Raw genomic sequence first — 13,672 nt, 5'->3', positions numbered from 1 at the left:
ATGTATTTGCAGGTTGGCTGATGGTTCTGAAGTTCTGTTTATTACTGTAACCTAAAAGGATAATTTGCATTTGCTAAAAGGGTGGCTCAGTCATGACATGGTTCAGCCTAGACAGTGAGGCCAGTTAAGGGCAAGCTGAAGAACTTCTGGAACCATATTGCCTCAAAAAGAGTTGGAAGAAAACATGGACGGATCATTTCTTCACGTTTGTCTTCGCAAGAGTTTGCGAGTCCTCAGATCTTATCCGAGCGAGAGTTGTCAAAACTCCCCTCCTCTCTCTCATGTTTTCAGGAGCAGGTTTCCTCTGCTCCCTTCAACAGATCACATCTCTCCACATAATAGTGCAATGTTTGACATTTTTTCATTCTCCACAGAGTGACGCCTTCTGAGATCTCCCCACACAAAGCCATCAGTCCCGCCATGATATTGATCTTACTGCATTAGATGGGACTTTCTGTCCATTAACTGGCGGAGAAAGTCAAAAGAATTAAAAACACAGCCAGGACATGAAGAAGCCGTCATAGGGGATATTGTTAGTCAATGCAATGATATCATCAATATCATGGTTTGTCATACTGAACACAGGACTCATGCCTACACAAAGACAGTTGGAGTGGGCCTTGAAGCAAAGTCATCATTCAAATAATAAATGACTTCTCTAGCGCAATAACAGATGGAATACCTTTGTATTATAACCTACAAGAAAAAGAAAAAAAACAAGAAATTCTAGAGGATCACTCTCAAAGTTCCTCCCATCAATGTCTCAACTTAAGTCTCAGACAGATATAATTGATCCATTGATCAGCCACAGAGTACTCAGAATGACCTCTAGGTACAGGCTATATGGCTCAATGACCCATCGACTAGCCTAAATGCATATTCTGCAAGACATCTGTGAAAAATGTCAGACCTCAACAGAAATACAATTCAACTGGCCAAACACACTGAAGCGACGTGTGCAGTGCAGTGCCCCCCCCAGGCACTCGACTGGAGCCTCTGTCTGCTATAGAATAAATTACCGTTATGTAACAATAGCAAGCACATTTGTTTCCTGGTTGGAGAAAGTTGTTAATGGTTCTGTTCAGTATTTAGAGAAATTAACAACAGCTCTGGTGGACATTCCTGCAGTCAGCATGCCAATTGAACTCTCCCTAAAAACTTGAGACTAGAGGTCGTCCTATTAAAGTGGACCATTCTTGATACTAGAGGTCGACCGATTAAATCGGCATTGCCGATTAATTAGGGCCGATTTCAAGTTTTCATAACAATCGGTAAATAGGCCTTTTTGGACAATGACATTGCAATCCATGAGGAAACTGCGTGGCAGGCTGACCAGCTGTTACGCGAGTGCAGCGTCAAAAGGACCTTGTGGCTGCAACGAGCCAAGGTAAGTTGCTAGCTAGCATTAAACTTATCTTATAAAAAACAATCAATCTTCACATAATCACTAGTTAACTACACATGGTTGATGATATTACTAGGTTAACTAGCTTGTCAATAATCAATGCGGTGCCTGTTAATTTATCATTGAATCACAGCCTAATTCAACTTTGCCAAACGGGTGATGATTTAACAAAAGTGCATTCCCGAAAAAAAGCCAATTTGTTGCACAAATGAACCTAACCACAAACATCAATGCCTTTCTTAAAATCAATACACAGAAGTATATATTTTTTAAACCTGCATATTAGCAGGTAATATTAACGAGGGAAATTGTCACTTCTCTTGCGTTCAGTGCAAGCAGAGTCAAGGTACTGTATATGCAACAGTTTGGGTCGCCTGGCTTGTTGCGAACGGTGTTTCTTCCTAACAAAGACCGTAATTAATTTGCCTGAATTTTACATAATTATGACATAACATTGAAGGTTGTGCAATGTAAGCAATATTTAAACTTCTGGATGCCACCTGTTCAACAAAATACAGAATGGTTCCGTATTTCACTGAAAGAATAAATGTTTTGTTTTCGAAATTATAGTTTCCGGATTTGACCATATTAATGACCAAAGGCTCTTATTTCTGTGTGTTTATTATAATTAAGTCTATGATTTGATAGAGCCGTCTGAGCGGTGGTAGGCAGCAGCAGGCTCGTAAGCATTCATTCAAACAGCCCTTTACTGCGTTTGCGAGCAGCTCTTAGTAATGCTTGATGTACAGCGCTGTTTATGACATCAAGCCTATCATCTCCCGAGATTAGGCTGGCAATACTTAAGTGCCTATAAGAACATCCAATAGTCAAAGGTTAATGAAATACAAATGGTATAGAGGGAAATAGTCCTATAATAACTACAACCTAAAAACTTATTTCCTGGGAATATTGAAGACTCATGTTAAAAGGAACCACCAGATTCCATATGTTGTCATGCAAACAAGGAACTTAAATGTTACCTTTCTTACATGGCACATATTGCACTTTTACTTTCTTCTCCAACACTTTGTTTTTGCATTATTTATTTGAGGCTAAATAGATTTTTTAAATGTATTATATTAAGTTAAAATAAGTGTTCATTCAGTATTGTTGTAATTGTCATAATAAATAAATAATAAAAAATAAAATAAAAATCGGCCAATTAAATCGGTATCGGCCTTTTTGGTCCTCCAATAATCCGGCGTTGAAAAATCATAATCGGTCCACCTCTATTGGAGTCATTAAAACTTTTTCAACCACTCCACACATTTCTTGTTAACAAACTATAGTTTTGGCATCTACTTTGTGCATGACAAGTCATTTTTCTAACAATTGTTTACAGACAGATTATTTCACTGTATCATAACTCCAGTGGGTCAGAAGTTTACATACACTAAGTTGACTGTGCCTTTATACAGCTTGGAAAATTCCAGAAAATGATGTCATGGCTTTAGAAGCTTCTGATAAGCTAATTGACATAATTTGAGTCAATAGGAGGTGTACCTGTGGATGTATTTCAAGGCCTACCTTCAAGCTCAGTGTCTCTCTGCTTGACATCATGGAAAATCTAAAGAAATCAGCAAAACCTGGTTCATCCTTGGGAGCAATTTCCAAATGCCTGAAGGTACCATGTTCATCAGTACAAACAATCGTACGCAAGTATAAACACCATGAAACCACGCAGTCGTCATACCGCTCAGGAGAGACACATTATGTCTCCTTCGAGATGAACGTACTTTGGTACGAAAAGTGTGGGGGTGCTTTGCTGCAGGAGGGACTGGTGCACTTCACAAAATAGATGGCTGCATGAGAAAGGAAAATGGTGTATATATTGAAGTAACATCTCAAGACATCAGTCAGGAAGTTAAAGCTTGGTCGCAAATGGGTCATCCAAATGGACAATGACCCCAAGCATACTTCCAAAGTTGTGGCAAAATGGCTTAAGGACAACAAAGTCAGGGTATTGGAGTGGCCATAACAAATCCCTGACCTCAATCCTATAGAAAATTTGTGGGAAGAACTGAAAAAGAGTGTGCGAGCAAGGAGGTCTACAAACCTGACTCAGTTACACCAGCTCTGTCAGGAGGAATTGGCCAAAATTCACCCAACTTATTGTGGGAAGCTTGTGGAAGGCTACCTGAAACATTTCACCCAAGTTAAACAATTTAAAGGCAATGCTACCAAATACTAATTGAGTGCATGTAAACTTCTGACCCACTGGGAATGTGATGAAAGAAATAAAAGCTGAAAAAAAATATTCTCTACTATTATTCTGACATTTCACATTCTTAAAATAAAGTGGTGATCCTAACTGACCTAAAACAGTGAATTTTTACGAGGATTAAATGTCAGGAATTTAGAAAAATGGAGTTTGGTTAAGGTGTATGTGAACTTCTGACTTCAACTGTATATGAAATACAAATGGTATAGGGAGAAAGAGTCAACGCATCATAATTCCTATAATAACTACAACTTCTGAACTGGAAATATTGAAGAACTGGGAATATTGAACCACCAGATTTCATATATGTTCTCATGTTCTGAGCAAGGAACATAAACGTTAGCTTTGTTATTTGAGGCTAAATTGATTTTATTGATGTATTATATTAAGTTAAAATAAAATGGTTCATTGTTGACAGGATCAGTACTCCAGATATAACAAACTGACCCTAGCCCCCGACACAAACTACTGCAGCATAAATACTGGAGGCTGAGACAGGAGGGGTCAGGAGACACTGTGGCCCCATCCGAGGACACCCCCGAACAGGGACAAACAGGAAGGATATAACCCCACCCACTTTGACAAAGCACAGCACCCACAACACTAGAGGGATCTCTTCAACCACCAACTTACCATCCTGAGACAAGGCTGAGTATAGCCCACAAATATCTCCGCCACGGCACAACCCAGACAGGATGATCACATCAGTGACTCAACCCACTCAGGTGACGCACCCCTCCCAGGGACGGTATGAGAGAGCCCCAGTAAGCCAGTGACTCAGCCCCTGTAATAGGGTTAGAGGCAGAGAATCCCAGTGGAAAGAGGGGAACCGGCCAGGCAGAGACCGCAAGGGCGGTTCGTTGCTCCAGAGCCTTTCCGTTCACATTCCCACTCCTGGGCCAGACTACACTCAATCATATGACCCACTGAAGAGATGAGTCTCCAGTCAAGACTTAAAGGTTGAGACCGAGTTTGCGTCTCTGACATGGGTAGGCAGACCGTTCCATAAAAATTGAGCTCTATAGGAGAAAGCCCTGCCTCCAGCTGTTTGTTTAGAAATTCTAGGAACAATTAGGAGGCCTGCGTCTTGTGACCGTAGCGTACATGTAGGCATGTACGGCAGGACCAAATCAGAGAGATGGGTAGGAGCAAGCCCATGTAATGCTTTGTAGGTTAGCAGTAAAACCTTGAAATCAGCCCTTGCTTTGACAGGAAGCCAGTGTAGGGAGGCTAGCACTGGAGTAATGTTTTGGTTCTAGTCAGGATTCTAGCAGCCGTATTTAGCACTAGCTGAAGTTTATTTAGTGCTTTATCCGGGTAGCCGGAAAGTAGAGCATTGCAGTAGTCTAACCTAGAAGTGACAAAAGCATGGATTAATTTTTCTGCATCATTTTTGGACATAAAGTTTCTGATTCACCGTTTCTGACAAGTCAAGGATCATATCACCTCCACCTCCACCCTACCCGACACCCTAGACCTAGACCCACTCCAATTTGCTTACCGCCCCAATAGGTCCACAAACGACGCAATCACACTGCCCTAACCCATCTGGACAAGAGGAATACCCATGTAAGAATGCTGTTCATCGATTTTGTTGCTGCCAACATACTGACTAAAATCTCTAGCCACTTTAACAATTAAAACTTGGATATAATAAATGCATCACTAGTAACTTTAAACAATGCCACTTTATATAATGCTTACATACCCTACATTACTCAGCTCATATGTATATACTGTACTCTATACCATCTACTGCATCTTGCCTCTGCCATACGGCCATCTCTCATCCATATATGTGTACATATTCTTATTCATTCCCTCACACTTGTGTGTATAAGGTAGTTGTGAAATTGTTAGATTACTTGTTAGATATTACTGCACGGTCGGAACTAGAACCACAAGCATTTTGCTACACTCATATTAACATCTGCTAACCATGTGTATGTGACCAATAAAATTGTATTTGATTATAATAACCACAACCTAAAACTTCTCAACTGGGAATATTGAAGACTCATATTAAAATGGAACCACCAGCCTTCATATGTTCTCATGTTTTGAGAAAGGAACTTAAACGTTAGCTTTTTTAGATGGCACATATTGCACTTTTACTTTCTTCAACAGTGTTTTTGCATTATTTAAACCTGATTGAACGTGTTTCACTATTTATATGAGACTAAATGTATTTTTATTTATGTATTAAGTTAAAAATAAGTGTTTATTCACTATTGTTGTAATTATTACACACACACACACACACACACACACACACACACACACATATATGAAATCCCCCCAAAATTGAGCCGATTAATCGGTATCTGCTTTTATTGGTCCTCCAATAATCGCTATCGGCATTGAAAAATCATAATTGGTCTACCTCTACTTGATACACATGGGAAACTGTTGAGTGAAAAACCCAGCAGCGTTGCAGTTCTACACAAACCGGTGCGCCTGGCACCTACTACCATACCCTGTTCAAAGGCACTTTTTGAACAGGGTACCTTATTCTTGCCAATTTACCCTCTGAATGTGCCAATCCATGTCTCAATTGTCTCAAGGCTTAAAAAGCATTCGTTAACCCATCTCCTCCCCTTCATCTACACGGATTAAAGTGGATTTAAAGTGGATTTAATGGAAAGAGCATGTTTTGTACACTCAGTGTAGAACGATATCAGATCACAGCCAAGTAAAAATATCATCCTTTAAAGAGTTTGTTATTTTCTGTGTATAACATTAGCTACTAGCAAGCAAGCAGGTAACTAGTCCAAACCTGGTAGCAGGCTAGCAGTTGAAAACAACTCTCAAATTTCAATGATTACATGTCGACATGTAGGCTATGGTTTATGCCAGAGCAGAGAAGTAAGCTAGCTAGCTAGTACAATTTATGATAACCCCATATCCCCAGCTCAGCAAACTCGCTAAAACGCAACTCTATGGTGAAGAAAGTTTCTGATGAACTTCCTTCATCATTGAGTTGGGTCAGCTAACTTATGGCAGTCTATGGAGCCATCATGGGAATCAGTTAAGGAAATGTGTGCTACCAAGCCAGCTTCTTCATTGAAAACACAGGTTGTCTTTGCTTGCTAACGTTATAGGACTGCTGCAGTCACCCAATGCGCGCTGGCAAGATATCCCTGCCTCAGCAATAGCATTGGCTATCTAGTTAGCTAGTTCGTTAGATAGCTAGCTTCCACCTACTGGCAGGCAGCTTGTGGCCATTTGGTGTTCAAACAATATGTAAAATAATGAAATAAACAGAACTCAGCTAGCTGAGGGGTGTTACAGATGGGCTAGCTAATGTTAGCTACAGATGGGCTAGCTACAGATGCCCAGTGCCGGGTAAAGATTGGATAAGTTGAAATAAAGTGAGATAATTGTAGCTATTTTCATAGATGGAACATATTAGCTAGCAATCTATCCAACACTGCAATTAGGAGCTGAGCTAGCTTGCTGACTATACATTTAGAACATGTTTTATTTTTAATCAGGGCTCTGGCTAGCCTTTAGCAGGACAGCTGAAATGTATATAGCTAGCTAGCATTTCCTCCATTAAATGTTACATTTGAGTCATTTAGCAGACGCTCCTGTCCTGAGCGACTTATAAGAGCAATTATGGTTCAGCGCCTCACTCAAGGGCACAGACAGATTTTTCACCTAGCCGCCTTTCGGTTACTGGCCCAATGCTTTAAAACCATTGAAGTCTATAGGGAATCATTTTCCGGTAAATTGATGTTTACAGTCCTTCATAAAACCATGGAGTTCCTTTCAAAATGAGGAGACAAGACGCAAGAAAGGACACTTTTCAATTACTGGGCTCGTTTGTCTGTTTGCACAATGAAAGAATCCTCTTCCTTTACAAACCTTCTGTTTGGAATCAAGGATGAGTGCATTCAGTCAGAATCTTGTCTACCTACATGGAGTCTAGCCTGGCTTTGCACCTTACAAACCACCATCTCAACAAGCACATAATTGAAGATCAGAGGTCACAGTGACATCAGAGCGCCATTCATTGGGGAGGTGGGCGAAGTTTTGCATCAGAATACGCCATTCATATCCTTCACCTCTTTCTACTGCTCATCAGCATTCTCATTTCATGCATTCTTTATGACTAAAGTGTATGCATGATTTGAATCTACTCTGCATGCAAATAAACTTTTTGATTCAAATCAAAACACAGCAGATTATAAATAGGCTATTTTCAATAGGTCCTGAATGGCTAGACCAGTGATGGTATTTAAGTCCCTCCCTATATTAAGCCTAACTTAAAAGCATGAGAAAGGTAATCCTGCAGAAAGTGGTTGTATGCAGGGTTGATACAAGAACTGCCATGATTCATGACTTTATGCTGGCATAGGGAGATAGGTGCTAGAAACACACCACTTGGTTTCAAAACTGTATTAGTCAAATGACCACAGTGACTGCACATTTCAACCCAGAGGTCAAATACGCTCTTTCCAATGAGAAGTAGGCTATGCCTCAGGACAAAATGTCTTTCTATTTTATACTTTGTGGTTACTTAGCTACCCTTACAACATCTTGCACAACCTTGAAGCACTAAGCTGCAGGGCTTGCAATGCAAGATATTTGTGCCACAGAGGCTTTTCTCATGATCATAGCTAGCTGTGTTGACATAAACGGTTGCACTCACCAATTTGAACTTCTCCAATACTGAAGCAGGAATGATTAAATAAGTGTTGTCAGGGTATACAAACTTCAAACCCCTCTAGCGATTAATTGAAATAATGTCTGGTAAGCACCATGCCGTACAAAATGTCCATAGCCGACATATGAGCTCATGTGCAACACACTAATTTTGAATTCTGTTCTCCGAGCATCAGGATATTATGCTGGCAGCACATTTCAAAATAAGAGTGCCCCTGCAAAGACAGGCTAAATGTTGGGATTATCGATTTTCTTAGCACTAGTGCAGTACAACTGTTTTTCATAGCATTAGAACTAGGCTTGGGCGGTATACCGGGGTACTTGGAAAACGCCAGGGGATGGTTTTTCAATAACGTCAATACTATTTGAAGTTTTTCAATAAATGTGAATATTCGTAGCCAATTTAAGTTAAATACCTGCAGTCAACTTGTGCAATATGTTAGGAGATAAAAGCAGATTGCGTTCTTCATTTCACCTGTCACAATATGAAGCTTAGTTCCCCAGAAAAGTTGAGCGAGTTACATGTTTGTTTGTAAATAGCACAACAGGAGAAAGCAGGAGCTGGTGATTCCAGCTTTGTATTTGGTTTAACTTGCTAGGTATCTATGGAAGTGACTGAATTAATAAGGAGACCGGGCATCATATAGTGTTAGCTTTCTGTCGTGTTTGAGAAGTCAAAACGTTTTGGATGAGTTCTTGATTTCCGTGCGTTTATTTTTTCTCCTCTCCATTCTTGCCCGTCTGCTCCTCCCTGTCTTTGCAAATAGTTTATTTTAGTTTGCGCTCGTTAGCTCTGGATAAGAGCGTCTGCTAAATGACTTAAATGTTAAATGTTAGCATATTTAGCTAGCAGCTTCTATTGAAATTTGCTAATACTTTGTGCAAATTCTATCTGATAAGACACGAAATGTGCTTTTTTGTTGTTGCATTTTTAGCACCCCCATGTGTACTAAGACGGCAATACTGAAAATCCCCCGATGAGAAGGACAGTATGCCAATATGAAATCTGTATACCCCCAACCAAAATTGCAACTACCGAAAAAAAAGAGAAAAAAAAGATACATTTGATGCATTTTATTTTGAACATTGTTTTATTTATAGTAGCATTTCTTTTGAAAGTTTACACAGATACTGATATGTTGAAAGCTAGCTTCATGTGTATGTTATATTTAAAGAAATATATATATTTTTAAATACAGTTATGTTATTGGAATTACTCAATAGTCTGCTAAATTTAAATGGTCTCTTGTTTTTATTTAACTTGTGACGGGCAACAGGTTTAATACTGAGTGCTGATGACTCCTTACTCCACCCACACTATTCACTGTGATACAATACACTGTATGGGGGATACTTACTAGTTGTAGAGAAGTTGTCGGGTGGAAAATACGCAATAGGGTCTTTACTAACCAAATATGGTTAGATTTGGAGGGGGACTGGCGTACATATCCAGCAGCACTTCGTTCTCCACTCTATAGCCCTCAATGCAATAACTGTACATGGGATACAGTGCCTTGAAAAAATATTTGTTCTGAGTGATTAACTGAAAATTATATTATTTTGTGTTTTTTAAACAACTAATTGACCAACGTTAGTTTAATTTTTTTCTGTGAGATCGATGCTCAGTTTCTGTTGAGATCAAGCCCGAATTGTGCGATGTAGTAGGGAGTTGTAGTTTCCAACAGGCCAATATTCTACACAGTTTAGCACAGAAAATGTGGTAATTAACTACAATGATCATAATCCCATTGAGCGCCCGCTTACTTGTCCGGTCTCAGTCTGTGTGGAGCAGACGCAGAGACCTTGTTGACGGAACCGAAGAGAGAACTCGCAAGAGGGATTGAAAGCAGTTGCTTTGCAGGGCTTTCTCTACCTGAAAACACATGATCTAAGCGACTTATAGTTGGTATTCAGCAGTCATAAAAGTATGCCTTACTTACTTTTAAAAAATGACAAAATAGTGATTTGCCAGTCACTACCAACATTTATTCTGTTTTACAGCATTCAATCCAAATAATCGAAAACCGAAATGAATGTATTTTATAATCAACCCGAAACAGCAGCTCTATAGATGAAACTGTGTTACAGCATTCAACCAAATATCGAAAACCGAAATGAATGTATTTTTTATAATCAACCCGAAAAACCTCAAAAAGCACTAATCGCTCAGCACTAAGAAGTTAGTTATCTAGGTATTAGGCCCTAATTGTGTCTTGCTAGGGAATTCACATTACTGGGCAGACCATTTCTCCCATCTTGGGTTCTAAACATAACAGAGAAATGCTAGGCAGCTGGCTCTAAAATGTTTTGTCCCAGTGCTTCTTTGGCACTGGGCCTATGACACCTCTGGTGAGTACCCAGGGCATTTGATTGGGAGAGGCGTCAGTGATTTCCCAGGTTCCAACCCCTTTAGCAGATTTCTGCCAAGGAGAGCCCAGGCCCAGCCACCGGGAGAGCCAGGCCCAGCAACACGGGAGAGCCAGGCCCAGCCACAGGGGAGAGCCAGGCCCAGCCACGGGGAGAGCCAGGCCCAGCCACGGGGAGAGCCAGGCCCAGCCACGGGGGAGCCAGGCCCAGCCACGGGGGAGCCAGGCCCAGCCACGGGGGAGCCAGGCCCAGCCACGGGGGAGCCAGGCCCAGCCACTCAGAATTTAGTTTTTCCCACACAAAATAGCTTTATTACAGATAGAAATACTCCTCAGCACCCCTCAAAAACCTGTTTTGCATCTCCAACTGATATTCAACACAGGTAGAAAAGTTCTCTCTACAAGCCAATATGTATCCCACGTACAACCTATTACAAGTGTATTGCATTGGGGGCTATGGAAGGGGCAGAGTGAAAAGCCACGAGCAGGCCATGCAACACAAAAATGAACCATATTTGGTTTGTGGAGACCCTACTGAGTATTTCATGCCCCACTTTAGCTAAAACAGGTAGAGTAGTTAGTTCTCTCAACAGCCCAATAATCTCAACATACCAGTGTCAACATAACTTTTTCATCAGTATGGTGTGAAAAAAATGTTTTTAAAAACAATACTTTTTTATTTGTTTTCGTAAATTACTTCCTGTATTTTCTTGTTGGCACAATAAAAGTGACAATTGATTCAAATGCAATACCTTTTGCAACGCTGGCTTTTATTTAAGGTTTCCGCATTACCATATGAAGGTGACATCGTTTGTGCTGCTGGTGGAATACTAGTCTAATTTAGCTCATGTTAACTAGCTATAAAGAAAATGCCCCCCAGTGAGACGTTAGCTAAGAGATTATGTTGGTGCTGTGTTGCAATTCCTCGTGGTTCAGGTGCACTTTCAGTCAAAGTGTTTGATGAGAGGCATGAGGACCCTGTTTACCCTATTCGGCATACAGCTCTTAGGCTCTGCTGCAAAGTCCTCCTGAAGCTAACCGGCAGCTGGCTACAATACAGTAGGTTAGTGCACAGACAAATACATGTTAGTTAACTATCTAAGCCAGCAGCAGCTAACTAGCTACCTAACTAGTTAACTAACTAGCCAGTAATTGTGTTCGTATAAAACGTTTTAACTATTAAAAACAATAGAATGGTCATTAAGTTCAACTTCCATAGTCCGTAATGTTATGGACACAATGAAACGAAAAGGTCTTGGCTGTCATTGTGGCTAGCTTAGCTATGCTAGCTAATTAGCTCATGTTACGCTAAATTTGCCCGTTTTGTAAGATTTCTAACTAGCTAATGTTAGGTGGCAGTGAGCGAGGGCCTTGCAGTATAATTTAGTAATGGAGTAAGAAATCATCTAGCAATGTAAAACAAATACTGTTAGCAGGAAATGGATGATAGTGGACATCAACGGGACCGATTCAGAGACACGGGATGAGACTAACTAACGCGTTAGCATTAACCATACATCATCAGCTAACGTTACTTTCCTGAGTTAGCAGCCTGGAAGAGGGGGGTGGGGATGCTACTTTGCATGTATGCTTAGAATGGACATTAGCAAAAAGATCAGAGGAGAATACATGATTTAATGTTATTTCATGTTGTACACAAGGCTGAAACAGTAACGTTACCCATAATGAACCATCAGCTGAGAAAACAGTGTGACGTCACGAGATCAGTGAATCCCTTGTCCTTAACATAAACGGGCCTTGCAACAAAACGTCAACACGATAACTGCAAGAATACTCACGCTTTATCCACCAGTTCTCGGACTTTCCACATATTTAGCATGTAGACTCTCGACCAAGGGCTCGCCGCCTCAATAATGCACCGTCCAGTCTGTTTACAACCACAGATGGACTTGGATTTGTGTCACCGACAACAGAATTCCGAGTCCTTTCAGCTAGCCAGCTCCGTTAGCGGCAAACGGGCCGCGCAAATTACTACTGTCGGGAGCGCGGCGAGCTTGTTCTTCTTCTATGATATAATGGCGGTCCGCAAACAAACGTTAGAGGTGCATGCCGCCACCTCCTGTGTTGGAGTGTATGGTCAATCACGTTTTACAACATTTCAAAAAAAAAAAAAAACTTTGAACAGAAGTTTAAAGCTATTTTGGCTAACTGGTCAACAATTTAATTCCCTTCCACACCCGAACGTGCTGGGACCCAGCAGAATCTCACTTCTACACCCAGTCTCTGAAATCTCTATAACAACATTAATACCTCCAATAGTAAGTCCCTGCTATTAGATTTACCAGATGAAAAGCTATTCAATGTCCTCCACCCACTGGAGGGCAACTACTATCCCCAACAGTTCAAATGAGTATACTGAGTATAGCTGTAATATAGATGTTATCCTGAGTATAGCTGTTAGTCTTCTACATATCTGTACATACAATTCAGGAACATAAAAGTCTGCTCCTGTGCACCCACTATCTGTGTTCTTGGATCCATCTGTGAAAAGCGGTAAAAAAAAACTTCTACCAAAATAATTGTCAACCAGTTTCCCTATATCACTGACTTCTGACCAATCTTTCCTTTTCTCTGCCAAGGTTAGATAAACAACAGGATCTGGGAGTAACCATGGAGGAACCTCCCTTATCACCACAGAAGGGCCAACCTCCAACTCCCTCAAACCACTCTCATAAGCAAACTTTCCTACTGTCCAACCAAAACCACTATATTACCAGTATATTCCCAACAGTCATCTAGAACAGTAGCAGTGGAATGCTCAACCTCACATCCTTTCAGCCTAACCCAATAAGCTAATGATGTTTTTTTTACACCGTATATCCAAAGGCATCTCACCTGCTTCCACTAGTAAGGCACATATAGATGTTGATTTAAATTCACCAATACATATCCTTAAAGATATACACTGGATTCTGTCCAGCCTCTGAAGCCAAGTCTTCGCCGCAGTTCCATAAACTATACACCCGTAATCAATTGTCGTCCTGATCAGAG

General features: G+C 40.6%; 1 protein-coding gene across 2 annotated transcripts in view; it reads right to left on the bottom strand.

Moving 5' to 3' along the window:
* Window positions 1-12,678, bottom strand: part of LOC118390843 (clathrin interactor 1-like) — a 34,990-nt gene extending 22,312 nt beyond the window's left edge. For both annotated transcript variants that reach the window (XM_052457600.1, XM_052457601.1), the window contains exon 1: window positions 12,460-12,678. In XM_052457600.1, coding sequence (XP_052313560.1) covers window positions 12,460-12,500 — 41 coding nt within the window. In that variant the 5' untranslated portion in view covers window positions 12,501-12,678. The remainder of the gene's footprint in view (window positions 1-12,459) is intronic.
* Window positions 12,679-13,672: the final 994 nt, after the last annotated feature.

The sequence above is a fragment of the Oncorhynchus keta genome, chromosome 12 (genome assembly GCF_023373465.1).
Source record: "Oncorhynchus keta strain PuntledgeMale-10-30-2019 chromosome 12, Oket_V2, whole genome shotgun sequence".
Classification (NCBI taxonomy): Eukaryota; Metazoa; Chordata; class Actinopteri; order Salmoniformes; family Salmonidae; genus Oncorhynchus; species Oncorhynchus keta.
The sequence above is the reverse complement of the archived record's forward strand: the minus strand, read 5'-3'. Positions and strand labels throughout refer to the sequence as shown.